The following is a 17,265-nucleotide window of genomic DNA, read 5'->3' as shown; positions in this document are numbered from 1 at the left end:
AAAGAGGAGCTCAAAAGGCTCATACTTAGAAGTGCCTAAAGCCAATCCAAAAGTTGTTTCTCCAGACTACAACGATTGATAAAAATATTGTTAAAAAATGATAGATACTAGATGTTAAGTCAAAATTGTTTATATGCTTAAACGCTCTTATGTTTTGAAGTTTAACTAAATAACATTAAATGAAATAATAATATGAAAAGAACATAGGATGAAAACACAAGACTTAGAACCAAAATCCCCAACACAGAAAACCTTAAGAAAACACCTAGGATTTTAGGAAACAGAGAAACAACCAAGACAAAAAGCCCAAACATAATGCTAAAACAATTATCAAGTCAAAAGTGTCTAAGAGAGTTGAAGCTAAATGCATACAACTTATCATACCTAAAAGATATTCAATTTTGCTTTGAAAACAAAACATGTCAAGACGATGTCATTAACAAAACAAACTAAAAAACTAAAACATAAAGCATTAAGAGAAAACTTAAAGTAAGCTAAATGTTGTGTGTCTGAAAAGACAAAATCACAATAAACGTTTACTCTATCTAAATGATACCATGAGCCAAAACATTACTTCATCGGTCTTTAACCAACACGTATCTATAAAAGAAAAGCTTAATTGTTAAACGTACCTTAATGGTAAGAAATCAAAAAGCATTTTGTTGTTCTGAGCAAGCATTAAATGACATTAAATACTCAACATTCAAAAGCAACAAAAGTATCAAGAAAAGACATCTATTGTATGCACAGCACAATCTACTATATTCTTTGCATATGAGCTATTCTACACGCATCCACAAACTTCAAATCAAAATATCAAAAATGGACGTTAGAAAAAAAAAGATATTCACATAATGTTCTTCACTTGAAGTCATGTCTAAAAGAACGTATAACCTACTTTAAGCAAAGTACTGAAAAAATATATTTATTATGACAATAAACTTTATCCAATTCAAACCAAAAAAATGACATCCAAAAAATTCAAAAATTCCATGCAAGAAAATTGTTATTATTGTCACCGAAGGAAAGAATGAAAATAAAAAAAAAAAGATAAATCACAAGAAAAAAAGAAGATAAAAATATTAATTAAACAATTTTATGTTAAACCTCTACCATTCCGATAAAAATAAGTTTCAATTATTTACAAAATTGTCGTTGTTATTTTTGTAGTCATCTTTATTTGGATTCATAGTAAATCGAGTAACATGAAAGAGTAATCCATAAGTGAATAAATAATAAATCTAGCTAATTAATCAAATATGAAATTTGTAAAACATTAATCAATAGTTTTAGAAAGAAAAAACTAAAACCATCAATAAAAGAAGGATATAATATATATATATATATTATATATATATATATATATATATATATATATATATATATAAGATAACTACTGTGAAGCAAGTTATATTGAACTGTCACCGTATGATATGCGGAGCAACTTATATGTATGGATGCTATATCACTCTTGTTAAAACACGGTTCAAATTTGAAACAGCACAACCACAACGTCAAAATATTTGGAAATAACAAAATTCATGATGAATTAATTCATGATGAAAAAAACTTCTGGTAGGCCAACTTCCCACGGAAGTCACAATATAAGAGATGCCGCCCATAATGATAATTAGAGCACACGTCCCTAACTCACAGGTCATTTCCTATATGACTGTAAAGTTATCATGTTTCTTTCATTTTCTTGATGTATTTCATGATAATACTTACATAAATTTTGGTGTCCTAATATTTACGCAACACAAATGTTACATGCCCCACATGCACTATCCACAGTAGCATATCACATTTCTTTATTACATATTTAGGATTTCGTAATGTTTACTAAAATCATGGATTAAATGGTTATTTAATTTAAATAAAGAATTACATGCGTTTTATCTTCTGAAAGAGATAAATGATTATTATTTCTGAATAAAATTAAAATGAGTTGATAGGAACCTTTGCTTCTCTAAACCGTGAATGACGAGGCGCCACCTTATAATTTCTCTTTACTTTTTAGCGACAAATGGAACACGCTCTTTCTGACGCGTTACATTTAGACGGTGAGATTCGTAGAAGCAAACAACATCCAAAGAGTGACAACGTCAACACATAATCAGTGTTACTTATACATTTGACAATGACAAGGGCATTCAGTGAAATCAAAGAGGGAAACACACGGGACCAAAGGGATTTTCTATGCTTTCTAAATCCCTTTACGATGTAACATTCAAAATCTGATACAAATAACACAAATCAAATCAAAATTAATAAGTTACAAATCAATTTATTCTTTGATTGTGGTTTGTGACACTAAATTAGACATGTAAAATGATGATGTTCCACTACTTGATATGTGAAATTTGTTATAGAAAAAAGTGATGAATAGTATTTTCTGAACATTTAGTTTAATTGTTTTTAAGAACTTATCCAACTGAAGCACGTAGTTTGTCTTTAAAAACTTATCCTTAAAATTACAAAATTAAAAAGATCTCAAAACTAACAAAATCTCGTAACCAAATTAAGGTTTTAACTTTTACAATATTAATATATTATAACAAAACTAGGGGAGCAACAGATGAGAAAATTGCTAGTTACGTTACAGCATAGTCATGGTTGAGGATAAGCCTTGTCCTTCTCATGAACCATAATGTTGATGCAAGTCACAGGAATCAAGGGGTGACCACATTAAAGTCAGCAAAAGTATGTGAAGGAAAAGCACAATAAAAGAATATGGACACAAGAGTTGGACCCCAAAGGAGATGACAACACATCCCTACGTCACATGCTTTCTGTGGAGAGTGAAACCACAATTCACAAGAATTTTACCTCTGCTACCAATCTTATTAATTTTAGGAACTCAAGGTTTCTGATATTCCCGTCTATTCTAATGCTAAATCACAATCTCACTACCTATAATTCATAAATATTGCAATAATTTAGCATTATTACTATGCCAGTGTTGTGTAGGAGCTTACATTGGGCCAACATGAATCATTTGCCTTGTTCTCATTGAACTTTGGAGCCTTTCTCTGGCATGCCTCAATGCATCTAAAGCTTCAAGGACACTAACAGTAATTGGTTTCGGGTTACTGGTACCTTGTGATGTAGGTGTCACAGTCACGGGAACTAATGCCAGAGAATTATCACACAGATATCCATCATTACTCTCATTCTCTGTCACTGATGATGATCTTGAGCTTAAACTGCTAAACCTGAAATAAAGCACAAAAATTAAAGCTTGGTGCCTTAATCAAACAAATTCTATTTCAACCACAAACTATTCACCAAATAGGTATTTTGCTTCTAAAATGATAATACACTCATAAAGTATAGCAGTCAACAACTTCATAATTTGTTACCTGAGGATTTAATTTATAGACAACTGATAGTTTAAAGATTTTCTTACATATGTAGTCTATTCACAAATCATGGTAAATAATAATTTTAATGATTTTTATGGTAATAATTATCTTTAGAACATTTACATTAACCTTACATTACAGTAAAACTCATTTTATTATACTCAACTCCTCTAATATTAAGACCATACAACAGAGAAATTTCACTGAAATAAACAGCTATAAACGTATTTTACTTTTTAAAAGTGCATTCCCTCGTTGAAAAAGAACCAAAGCCCGAAGCAAACGATCTAAATGTCAGCATCAAAACGTTCAAATCTAGTACCTGCTTTCACCCTTCTTCAAATTCCCATAGCTCAGATTCGGATTTTCGCCTAGGATTTGTGGGGAAGAATCACCCGTGTATGAATTACTACCGAAACTATCAGTATTCTGAGAGTCACAGTCTCTTGTACTGGACGGACCATTGTGGTTCTGAATAAGAGTAGAGGCTTCGGAAACATTGTCACTGTGATCTACATTTTCTGGCAAAGCTGGAATTTTTGCATCGTGCTTTTTTTCGTTTTCTTCTGAATGTTTGGAAAGTGAACTAATCCAAGATGACCCACAAGAATTTTCACATTTCTCCGACGAATCAGAATGTTCCAATTGCCCTGACTTGGAGGGTATGCTGAAAGATCCAACCTTGATTTTTAAAAATCTGAGCCTTCTTTCAGCTTTATCTCTTAATTTCGTCTCTTCTCTAAGCAGTTTTTCCAGCTCAACTAACTGTCTCCAGAATAATTTTTCATTAATTTTCGGGAGAGAAAAATGGAAACACAGGATAAAGTTTGTCAGACAAAAAGCCACACAAGATGAACAGCAATGCCATTTTCTTTCCTTTACAGAGGTGATCCAAACAGTGCCACATAAAGTGAACGAAACAATTATTCAAGATTGACGGTGTTGTTAGAACAAAAGATGCATTGTAGTGTTATGTTATGGTATGTTACCTTGTTCCCCATTGATTCTGCTTCCATCTTGGCCACCCTTGAAGCCTGTCTCTCTGCCAGTAATCTCCCTCTCAGGGACTCCACAGTGTTCAGATTCAGACCCCCCTCTTCCACTTTCTTGCAGCTGAATTGACACATTGAACAATGTCATTCCACTTTTGTTGCCACTGGGTGCCCCATTTCACAATGCAATGTAAGTGAGATAGATAAAGAGTGAAAGAGAACAGAAACACACCTCCAAATGTGGTCCTTATCAGCAGATACCTCTTGCTGGTGACCTACATTTTCACCACACCAAGACCCCATCTATACTGTCTTCAGATCAGACCTCAGAAGTGTTTTGAGTTCTTTTATGAACAGGGAAAAAGGGAATGTAATGGTTCTTTGGAAGATGAATTCTTGTAAGGTTCAAAAACAAATGCACTTTGCCTTTTCAAAAAAAATCTATAGGGGGAATGGAATCTTGCTCACAACAACTCACCCAAGGTGATTTTTTTATTTTGAAGTCCCTGTCCAAGAGTTATAAGTAAATGAATAATTAAATACTCACCTACAACTACACTTGAATGACGGTAATAGTTTAAAAACACATTCTGTATTTTTCTCCTATAAAAAAGAGATCTTGTTCCTTACGCTTTGTTCACCGTTCAAATTTCTAAAATTCAACAACTAAAACAATGTTAATGTGAGTAGACATTTATAATCACGTAAACATTCTTTTAGTGTCCTTTTTTTGACTAAATTTGTAAAAAAGAATGTATCATTTTATCGTTTTCTATTTTTAGTGAAATTCAATTACCCAGTTTCTTTCACTTTGAGTGAGACTATCGACCGATCAAACATAAATTATAGCTAAACACGTCTAACTCAGAGGCTTGCGTGAAGAAATTAACATATTAATTAATGTTTTAATGCATATTGCAGTTGCAGTTGCAGTTGCAATTGTCAAAGCTGAATATTAAATATTAACAACGGGAAATATTAACAGTATTTTTGTTTATTGATTAATAATTAAACTGTTTTGAGTTTGGTGTTTCTGTTTCTGAATTCATTGTCTGGTTGTACTTTTGATTTTAAAACCCTGTTTGAGTTTCAAAATAAAATTTAATAAAACAAATTAATTTTCCACCAGAAATTGTTAAAAAAAAAGAATAAATTAGATCAGTGTTATTTTATTGGACATAATATTTATTTCAGGCAATCTTACAAGATGTCCTATGTAATATTCGAGAAATATCAACTACAGATTTTTCTACATTAAAAAAATTGTAAGATGATTTAAATTTATTAAATGTTATTAATTTGAATGACTTTATTTAAAAATTAAGAGTGGAAGGAGATCTAGAAGTAGGTTATTAAAATATAGTTGATGCAGTTGCAGGCGGACAGCAGGCGCACACAATGAGAGGGTTTTGTGTGATACTGACAGAGATAATTCTTCAGCATATATTGGTTTTATCTGAAACATCCTTGTTAAATTTAAATTTTGAATTCACATGAAATGGGTGAGTTTGATTTTTTTTTTCAAACTTTTTCTTCACTACCTGCTACTCTTCTATTATCACGTGATCTTATTTAAATTTCTTTTACTTCTCAACCATCTCACTGTACCAAATTTCTCCAAATTTAAATAATAATATCATTCCTATAATTACTGTAAATTCTTCAAATTAGGATCGCTAATGAAATATAATACATCAAGTGTTCATATAAAGACAAACTTTACAAAATTAAGATAGATGGGAAAAAAATAGCTTTTCAAAAATTGCATTTATCAGAAATCTCTCCCACAAACACCTCTCTCATACTTCCATATTATATATATTTCAAAGAAAATTTATCAAGATATATTATCTTTATTTTATATTTATCTTTTATCTTTATCTTTTATTTTTAGTTAGTTAGTTTATCTAGAACCTAAGGTTCTTTTGAGAAAAAAGTTTATGGTGACTCTACCACTACATTGATAATGCTAATTCTTACTATTATCTAAGCATATTTTAATAGCAAAATAAACTCTTTTCTAGCTTGTAACTTGCTTAATCCTCTAATTTATCTTAGTTTTATGAATAATTATGTTTTGGGCTACTTTGATGTAATTTCATCTATAATCCCTTATTCTGTAGCTAATAATGTGTTTGGAACAATCTCCAACAATGTATAGAGTTGAACCAACCACAATAAGCAAGCATATCTACAGAAAAAGAGAAAAATATGCAGTGCAGAAAAAGCAGGTCAGGCCCCCCCCTGAACCAGGGGGACTGAGTGCCACCTGCACAGAAGCTGATTTCTGATGTGCTTGAGCCGGGTTTCCCAGAAAGGGGGCTGAGCACCAGTTTCCGCGCAACGCTCGCGCCTGGGCGCCCTAAGTAGGGGGCCGGGCGCCAGTCTCGCTGATGTGGCAGATTGAGCTTATTTAACCCTAAAACGCGAAGGGGTTTGGGTCTTTGGTGGGTTGGAGGCGTGATTTCACTTAGAGGAGAGCTTGGAGGGCTGCTAGGGCTTGTGGGAACACTCCCTTCTTCCTCTTTGGGTTCTTCTTCTTCCATGGCCATTTTGTAAGCTTAAAGGCTCTCCATGGAAATTGAGAGCCAAACTCATCTTGTTGGGGTTAGTTGTAGCCTTTGAATCTTGTGTAATTGTTGAATGATTTGAATATATATATATATATATATATATATATGTGTGTGTGTGTGTGTGTGTGTGTGTGTGTGTGTGTGTGTGTGTGTGTGTGTGTGTATATGCCTTTTCTATCAATTGCTAGTATTCTTATTTCCAATTTTAAAGCTTGCATGTAATGGAGACGTTCATGACTTGATTTTGGGGTTTCATGGGTTATGGAGACGTAAGATGGAACCCAGAACTGAAACAAGAGTCCTTGTGGTTCATTGATTCTAGGGATGGAAGATGATTCACATGTTGTCTTAAATCCTAGTTCTTAATGCGAGTTTTGCTTGTTAATTAGTCAAGGGATTGATAGTTAATAGGTAAAAGTTAGGCTCTTTCACATAAGGGATTAGGGCTAGAGTAATTTTGTGGATTGACTTTAGTTAATTGATGGAAAGGAGATGAAATTGTGTATGCACAAGAGTAAATTGGTGAAACCTAACCTTAACAATGTCTTTTCATATCATTTCTAGTCTATTCCATTTCTAAGTGTCTTCAACACCAAAGTCCAACCATTGTAAATACTCTATGTTAAATTTTTTACACACCAACTATTTGATAAAAATACCAAAAAGAGTTTCTTGTGTTATTTTGTACAGTTTGATGTCTAATTGAGTTACGGAAGGAAGAATTATCATGTGTTACACAAGTCCCTTGGGAGAGAACGATATTTATCACTTGTTACACTGCGACCGGTGCACTTGTCGTTGGTTTTGCAGCTAACATACATCCACCGCTGCCGGTGGCGGCGTCATCTACTATTACTGGCGGTGCTGTCGTCTACTGATGTTGTCTACCGCTGTCATTATCGAAGTTTTAGTTTTGATTGACGATCACATGATTTTGATCGTCTCGGCTAGGCGACCACCATGTCATTAATGACGCCTTCATCGGAGCTCATACGCGCTCTTAACACCTTTTGAAGTTATGGATTTGCTCCCTTTTTCGTTGTGCATGATTGCATGTCTAGTAGTAATTCAGAGTGTCGAGGTCACTCGTTTTTCGTTTTCAGGTTCATCCTTTGTTGTTGCACGTCCCTTTAAGCAACTATTTAGAGCATTGAGGTTGCTCTTTTTCCTTTTTCAGGTACCTTGATTGGAGAATCTTTAATTTTAATAGTTTCTCTCTCGTGTTCATCTATGACTTCTTCAGTTGTTGTCTCTTCTGACCTCTCTTTTCTCACCATTGCATTTGACTCGTCCATATATGCTTTTTCCCCATGGAAAAGATGGTTTTCGTTAGTTTATTTATAGTCATGGTGACTCTCCAACAATTACCTCTTTATCCACTAATGACATTCCTCAATTTGCAAGAAGAGATTTACATTGAACAACCTCCCAAATTTGTTGCTCAGGGGGAGTCCTTTGGGTTGATATTCCGTCTTCTATGTTGTCTCGTAAATCGTTAGCAATTTGGTGTCACTCGAGTGCAGAAGCAGATATTTTCACTAAGACTTGATGAATTATATTAGTAACAAGCTTGATACATATGTATGCACTAGCTTGAAGGGGAATGTTAGATATATTATCTTTATTTTATATTTATCTTTTATTTTTATCTTTAGTTAGTTTGTTATTATTTTTATTTTGGGCTTAGACCATATTTCTTCTATTATAAATAAAGGACTTTATGTATATTCAACACAAGGGAGACTAATCCCATATATATTTTTCATTATATTTAACAAATACTATGTATTTATTTTGAGTTGTATCCTCTACACCATTCATAAACAAAGCCACAATTTCAAAATGGTTCTACCTGTGCTTGAGAGATAATTGCACAGATTTTTTTTTTTATTCAATTATACTCAATTGAAAATGCAAGTAGTATTAATGTTTAAAATATGTTGTGGTAAAGAATGGAATGAGATACCAACATTTATTTACAAAAAAAAATGATAATTAAACACCCTTAATTAACTTGTTTTCTATATGTATATAAATCCTATTATTTAATTACTTAAAAATTAATTAGAACATATTCCTCTACTAGTTTCTCATCTTACAATCTAAGTCATAATTAAATAGTGAATAGTTAGATAATTTTTGGAAACTGATTAAAAATAAAAACATTCTTCATAGATATCAGGTCTTGAAAAGATCGGATTTTAAAAGCTAAGAAAGGACTAATCCAAAATTTCTATTGATTTTCTTACAATTTTTTTATATTAGCATTGGTATTGAAAAGGACTTTAATGTATTTTAAAATATCAATAGTTCCAATATATTATGAAATATTTCTTATAAATAATAACTTATAATTAAATTAGGTTATATTTTTCAAGATTTTGCTTTATAAGTTTTGAAATGTTTCTTTGTTGTTCATTGTTTTATTGCTTCCAATATATTTGTGTTTGATTGTGTTCCATTTTCTAATTTAATAGCTTCAACTTTTGTCCTTTTGAGCTTGATATGACCTTGTGTTTAATTTCCTTGGTTTATTCTACAATACACAAAAAATATACTGGAAAGAAATTTGAACATACTCTTGAACTCTCTGACTTAAAAAGATTCCTCTTAAACCCAAAAGAATCATATACAAATGAAATTCTCCATCACCATTTTAGTATTAAATTGAGACCACACAAAGACTTTTAGGATGAACTTATTTTGATCAGTTCAAAAAATTTGTTTTTAATGTCAAAACTCTTGTTTGCAAACGATCTTGAGACTTGAGAAACATTATACTTGAGCCAAAAAGGGTAAGAGAGAGAAAAAGAAACGAGTAGTGGCAAGGAATAAGGTTCATGAAAAGAAACTAGATGACCAAATTTCTTTCTCTTTATAGCTTAAACTATTTAAAATAACGAAATTGTACTAAGATAATCAAGTTCCATGTCATGATTGTCCATTCTCTTTCCAAATGTGTCTTGCCTACTATAACTTGTCTAGTCCGCTTGATTTATACATAGTGTCTATTGTGTGTAATTCGCATATGGCCTCAATGTAATTCTAAGTAGCATCTACTATTTTTCTACGTTCTTTGTTTAATTCTTAATTTAGTTTATTCCTAAGTTCTCCTTAATCTTCCACCCCTACCATCGACAAATATATTTACATCAATTATCTATCTTAACACAACGCATAAAACCAAGTCCTTACACTTAAATATTTTGTGGCTAAAACATTTAAAAATACTTCTAATCCCATAGAGCAACAACAACCAAATATCATATCTCAAGGCCAGCAAAATTATGAGGTGTTAACAACCAAGTAAGATATTTCAAAACCAAAAACACTCATCATTAATGCTTATCGAGAATCAGACCATTGATAACATTTTTTTCTGAAATTGAAGGGCCAAGATGAAACAACCTATAGGAGCATTGATCTCTAAAATGATGGTTTTCAAAATATGACCTTAAACCTTATTAAGGAAGCAAACTCATTCATCCAAAATATCGTTTTACCTACATGTTCTTTATCGCTCTTGAGTTTGGGAGCTTATGTACTTAACTTTATCAATTCACTTTGAGAATTTCGGAAATATCTGTGTTAATAAACACCCAAACACCTCAAACTCAAACATGTTATAACTATGAGATAATAGCTTGTCATAAAAGATAACTAATATTTTTAAATATTCTATTTTCTTCTGGATAATAGTTGTTTAAAACTTTTGTTTACTAAAATTAAAAAAAGGTATTTAGTTATTCTATTTTAATGTATTTTAAACAAGTTATTCATTTTTTCTTTCAATTTTCCCTTGTTTAAATAATTTTTAATCTACTATAAAAATATACATAAGAATACAATTAAAATATTCCATTAGGTTGACATTTAAAAAGTAATATATAAGAAAGAATAACTTTTAGTTAAAAAACTAAAGTTATAAAGAGAGTGGGAATAACTATTTTTGGTAAAGTTATCGTTGATATAATTTTTATTCATACATGATTTGTTTGATAAAAATGAAAGAAGTAGATTAGATGAAAATAAGTTGATAAATAAAATAGAAAAAAGGTGCATGGAAAAAATTGAAAAAATAAAAAAAAGAATAAATAGTAGAGTTAATTTCATCCCTTCACCTGCCAGCTATATTATTTCCATATTCTTTCCTCCTCACTCATAATTTCAAATAGGTCAGTAATAAAAAAAATTATATATCAAAGAAAATGAGAGAGCTTATTTCTGACCCTACTAGACTGTCATTTTACTTTTATTTTAATCTCTTTTAAAACTGTCTTTTTTTTACAGAGAATTTTTTCATAAAAAAACATCTTAAAAATATAAAAAGGTTAACCAAACAAATTTAGAAAAACATAATTTTCCTTTAAGTATTTGATAAATGTTCTTTTAGTTTGATTTTGTAAATGATTATTTTGTATATAACTGAGCAATATATGCACATTGCTTTGCTTAAAATGTTTTGTCACAAATATGATTCCAGATGAATTTATGCAATCACATATAAACTTTCTTTTGTCATCCTCTTAAAAGTTTTAAGAGTATTCTATTGTAGAAACAAAGAAATATTTAATAGCAAACAAAACTATGTAGAGTGAGTGTTACTTGATCTAATCTTTTAAGAAAGAAGTTTTAGGTTTGAATATTATATAGAGAAAAACAATATGATTGAAAGAACAAAACTTACTAAAAAGAAGTTAACAATATTTTATTGTTAAGAGTAATTATTGGTAAAATTAACAGATATGAGAGATTAACAAAATGATTAGAAGAATGGGGATAACTAATGAAGTAAAACGCAAGTAGGGACAAATGGTAATTATGATATGAAGTTCGTGAAAATGGTTTTAGAATAATTAAATTAATTGTTTCATGCTATGCAACAGAAGCATAATTATGATAAGGGTTCGTATTTCGCTTTTGTTCTGCACTCGAAGAAATGTACAAAGCTGTTGCATTACTTTACTTGATTTTGCAAAGGAGATAAAATACACCTAACTGCATCCATTCCAAACCATAAATGCACACAACTTTTAAGCTTTCTCCTTTATTTCACTGTAGGACCACTGCATCCTCTTCGTTAGGTCGCATACTAATTAAGGTGTGAACCATTGCCTATTGATGCCTTAACGTATAAGCATATTTTCTCTTATACTTTTAGAATTTAAATACCATTTTAAATTTTTATATAATATATATATATATATATATATTATAATATATATATATATTAATTTGGTTGTGTAGACAGTCTATATAAACTTATTAAAATATAAATTTTTATAGATAAAATAGATATATTAAAGAGTAAAACTTTCAAACCTAGTAGAAAAATCAGGTAAAGTAACCCAAGAGGTTAAATAAGTAATATAATATATAATTTAATTTTTCAGATAATATGAACTATTATTTTTTATCATGAGATTTAATCATCGGTTAATCATAGAGAAAAAGTCAACTTCAGTGAGTAAATTAGGAGAATTTGATATAAGAGCAATAATAGGAGACAATATTGAAGATGTGGAAGGTATAGAAGTAGGTGATGGTCTTGTATGGGTAGAAGGTTGTGGTATGGATGGGAATGGGGTGGATAGGACAATATGGTGTGGTGTGGGTACCAAAAGAGGGGATAGTTTGAGTATAATTAATCCTTCTTTATCCAAGCTCCAAACCGGCCGGATATACGTGTCAAATTCAAGTTAGTAATTAATCCAGTCAAAGGGTCACAGTAAACTTTAAATTTATAATAAATGTAATCACCTACCTTCTTATTTTTGACTTGTATTGATGGGTTTTAAGATGAGCTTATGATTAACGAACTTCTAATAACGATCCATTGACTAAAAACAGTATTTACCAATAATCTTGATTGGATGATGCTTAATAGTATTGATCATTCAGACCGGTCAACCCTTTCAATGTCGATCATTTCAATGATTTTAATTGTATGGACCTTTTCCACACTCGTACGATCATAAGGTACAATTTCAAATTTCATAAATTCTTTAAAAACTAAACTACAAAATCTAATCATAAAATTCTTTTGAAAAAACATATGTTCTTTCATAATCTATTAAAATCCAAGTAATCCTTTTATAAGAAAAGAAAAAAGAAAAGAAAACTTGAGATTGAATACACCGTGATGGTGGGTGTTATTGACTTCCTTTGAGTGATAGCAACTACTAGAATCTACACAAACTCTGCGAAATGCACAAGAATCCTAGGTCATTCATGACCTATTTATTTGTTTTCCTTATTTATAACACATGGCCGAGCTAATCTAAAATACGACATTTAGTTTATTTTTCCCCAGTTGCTATTAGATAGCTGAGGAAACCTAAAATATGATATGCAACTTAGCCTTCTGTCATATGTACAAGTGGATCCGAACATTGAAACCTTTCTTTCCACCATGATGAATATCTATCTCCTATACATCGCGATAGTTTCCTATCAAACCAGAAGAAATAATTTTTCGTCGTTTCGTAAAGAAAATTGCGGTTGACGTATAATGGTGCACGACGAAGTTTGTTTGCTATCGTTATTTCATATTACTGTACCAAGGCCCAGCTCGTCCCAATTTCATCATCATCTTCAAATAACTTCAAAAGCCGAGCCTGGTCCTGTTCCCTAATCTTCTTTTCCCAAAACTTGTATGCACCCACCACTCCAAGAATCAGTATAATTGAGACCAAAGCACTCAGCAAAACCACAACAACTATATGCATTCCTTTTCCATCATCGTGCTCATCAACTACAGAACATGAAACAACTTATTTTGTTAATATATAAAATAAAAATACACTGAAGGAAAGCAAGTAAAATCACAAACAATGTAAGCACACCAAGTAAATAAAATTTAAATGCTGTACATAAAAAAAAAAAAAAAGTCTGGGAGACGGGGCGGGGAGGTTGTGGATATTTTTCTCCAAGATTAACAAACTAACTTACGAAAAAATCCTGAAAGATTCGTTCAGAAATACAAGGAAGTAGAACAAACTTAATTCTGGCATACCTAGTAATTCCACAAAGATTCAATCTTAAAAATAAGAGTTATGATGAAAAAAGTATTTTTTTTACGAACAAGAGGTGGGGAAATGCATTTAGTGTAATTAATTCTTCAACTCATGCTTGGGTACCAAGATGACACTTCAATTCATTTATACACCAGACAGATGGATGTATATCTTTTATTGTTCTATCTACATATGACGCTGAATAAGAATAGAGAAGACATTAAACCAAAAAAATCCATGAGTTGGTGGCCCAATTAACAAATTTGCTGACAACACTTTCTGGGACTATGCAACTTTTCACAATAGAGGGGCGTTTGCAAAGTAAACACAAGGGAAGATAAACATAACAATTTAGTTTATCAGTATTATTATGTCTGCTAACAATCAGAATTAAAAGGCTATTGACATAAATGATTCTTTTAAATGTAAGCAATAAATACTAGAAAGAACTACAAATCAAAAGAATCATTCATATGAATTGAAATGAATTGCTTTCGAAAATTATACAACTTTTGCACTTGCGTCTCCTAGGTTACAACATTTTTTCAAATAAGTAGTTGACATATGCTGTCAAATGGCATGATTGTATTTGGTTGTGGTAATAAAGAGTCTCTAAAAAGAATTGCAAGTACTCACCAGCAGCGAGTGATAAGCACTCTGAACACAGAAAAGTAGCAACGAATTGATTTTCCTTGAACCGAATATATTCACCATCAGGTGCAGTAAAGTCAGATGGACAAAACTCCCATTCGTCAAGTACGTCATCTAAAGTAATGCTGTCCTCCTCATAGAATCCACACCGTTTGCATTCTTTACTTGTAAAGTTGCTTAAAGGCTGAGAGTACAAAGCAAAATCCAAATATTAGCCAAAACTGTAACACATGCAGCTCAAATGTGAAGGTACTTGGAATTTAATGACTGAGCTTTAGGTTCCTAACCAAAGCAGTTCCACAAAGTTCAAAATTTAATCCAGAAATTGTACAAGAACTTGGATGAAAACAGAGTCCCCTTGAACAAGAACTAAACAAAAAGTATCTAATAAAACTTATTATTGTTGGAAAATCTAAGTGTGAGTCTAAGATTCACATTGCATAGAAATAAAAAAATTAAGTACCATATAAGAATGAAGACTTATAAATCCATTGTCTTATAAGGTTTTGAGTTAGAGGTGATAAATCTCTTATATGTGAGTTGGGTTCACGTGTCATTGGTGTTGTATCTTCCCATAAATACTCTCTCAAAAGACCATCAGTAGTGTTAGTGTTAGAGTCAATGGTTGATCTTGGTTACCAGTTCAAATGACTATCTTAATCGAAAGTCTTCCTAATGAAAGGTGAAACAAGTGTGTTCCATTATGATGAACAACCGTACAAGTGAGAGATGCTTGTGGTTAGCTTGAGAGGAAAGTATCAATGTGAAGGACTCACACTTGAGAAGGAGAATGTTGGGAAATACAAGTGAATCTAAGTCTACATTGAATAGAACAGAAAAAGTTGAACACCATATAAAGATTTTTGCCATAAGGTTTTGGGCTAGAGGTAGTGTCATTGATATTATATCTTTTGAAAGCCTATCAATTATGTGGTCTTATTCGGAGAAATAAGCAAGTGGTCAAAACTTCCCTCATGACACAGTCCCAATTCCATATAAGTGTGTTTTTGAATTCACTTTATACCTTGTGAATTTGACTACTTTCATTTCAATCTCTATTAAGAATTTAATTTTTGTTCTATTGAACATTCAAAACACTTTTTTATTTTTTTCATCTAAGTACACAATCGTTTGATTTTTGCCGTCTATAAGATGGCGTGGTCCTTGATTCCATCTTATCATCTCCAACTTGTTCATTAACTTGCACCTTCCCTCTCCAATCATCTCCAAAAGCAAGTTGGTTGATGAGTTAAAAGGTGATTGAAGAAGGTAAGAAAGAGTTGATAGATAAGTCTGAAATGTCACGACAAAAATCAAGCAGGAACAGAACACTTTTACCAAGATAAAAGATATTTCGATTTCTAAAGAAAACGAAAATTCTATTAGGGACTCAGCCAACGAGTTGAATAAAACTTAATTAAGCCTACATAAAAAATAACAGAAACAAGAATTAAGACATAAAAGTAACCCATTGAAATCCTAAAAGGAGAGCAAAAACTGTATAAATAACCTGCCAAGATTCTTCACCATTGAAAGCATACAAGGTATGTGATTTCCTGACATCTAGAAGCACGGTCTTGCTTTCCCCTTTGCACAGGAAATACACAGTTGTAGTGGCTTTCAGCCACTCGTGCGTTTTAAAAACCTCAATTGATTTTAGCGACACAACAGCACATAACGTTGACCCTGTGCAAAACAAAACAACATACATTCATACCAATACACAATTTACTTAATTTCTCGTTGTATTTAAAAAACCCACATATACCAATCCAGGAAAGAACCGAATAATCACACGCTTTATGAACGAAAATGTTTGGTCAAAGAACAAGTTGACAGATTATGAATTAATGAGGAAGAAGAAAAGCAGTTAATTCGGGAGAAAAATTTTACCTGGAAAACAAGAGAAGAATATGGAAGAGATGAAAAGGAGAAGAGGAACCCTACAATTGGGATTCACCATGGCGAGAAGTGGAATGCAAGAAAATGGTTATTCTTGGTAGTTTTGGTGTGCGCGAGACTGACCAGGTCGTCCCGTCTGGTCTACGCAACGTGCGCAATACGCACATGTCAACGCAACCGGACGAAAACCGGGAAGCTGCCACGTCACTGCCGGCGAGCCCTGCCGTTGACTTGACCCTGCATTCATAGGTGACCAGTAGCTTCTCCTCTAGTAGTCGAATCAGGTGTTCGAGGACCTGAAAATGTGACGCAGTTTATTTATTGTTTTTCTTCTTTTTGTCTCTATTATGGTCTTCGTCTTTTTTTTGTGTGTTAAAAGTGGTTCTAAATTTTGTTTAATTTAATAGTTTTTTTAACTACGTTTAAATAGTTAATGATATAATATTTTGGATCATTTTAAATAAAATTAATGAAAATAGATATTAAGTCTTTTTAAAAGTAATATGATTATTTTAAAATTTTTATTTCAAAAATAAGAAGTAGAAGTTTTATATACTTTTATATTTTAAGTTTAGTTATTATTTTTCTTTATATTATTATCTTGATTGTTCGTTTTTACCGTAACATCATTTATTCAGTGATGATTTGAAGTTAACTTTTTTGTAAACATTAGACTTGATAATATTTTTTTAATTGAAGTTGACATGATTGTTTACAAAAATCATTAATGATTATTTTAGATTGACATTGCTAATCATTTATCTTT

At 31.6% G+C, this 17,265-nt stretch overlaps 1 protein-coding gene and 1 pseudogene across 1 annotated transcript; both read right to left on the bottom strand.

Moving 5' to 3' along the window:
- Positions 1 to 2,708: 2,708 nt before the first annotated feature.
- LOC124823957 (uncharacterized) lies at positions 2,709 to 4,958 on the bottom strand. Its single transcript, XM_047296295.2, has 4 exons — positions 4,590 to 4,958; positions 4,355 to 4,478; positions 3,688 to 4,130; positions 2,709 to 3,215 (listed from the first exon to the last, which is right to left on the bottom strand). The coding sequence occupies exons 1-4, from the start codon at positions 4,658 to 4,660 to the stop codon at positions 2,975 to 2,977; spliced, it is 879 nt and encodes a 292-aa protein (XP_047152251.2). The 5' UTR covers positions 4,661 to 4,958; the 3' UTR covers positions 2,709 to 2,974.
- An 8,094-nt stretch (positions 4,959 to 13,052) lies between these two features.
- Positions 13,053 to 16,798, bottom strand: LOC124823954 (uncharacterized; annotated as a pseudogene).
- Between the last annotated feature and the right edge of the window lie 467 nt (positions 16,799 to 17,265).

The sequence above is a fragment of the Vigna umbellata genome, chromosome 8, assembly GCF_029865625.1.
Source record: "Vigna umbellata cultivar VRB3 chromosome 8, Vumbellata_1.0, whole genome shotgun sequence".
NCBI classification, from domain to species: domain Eukaryota; kingdom Viridiplantae; phylum Streptophyta; class Magnoliopsida; order Fabales; family Fabaceae; genus Vigna; species Vigna umbellata.
This window is presented reverse-complemented; position numbering and strand designations above follow the sequence as displayed.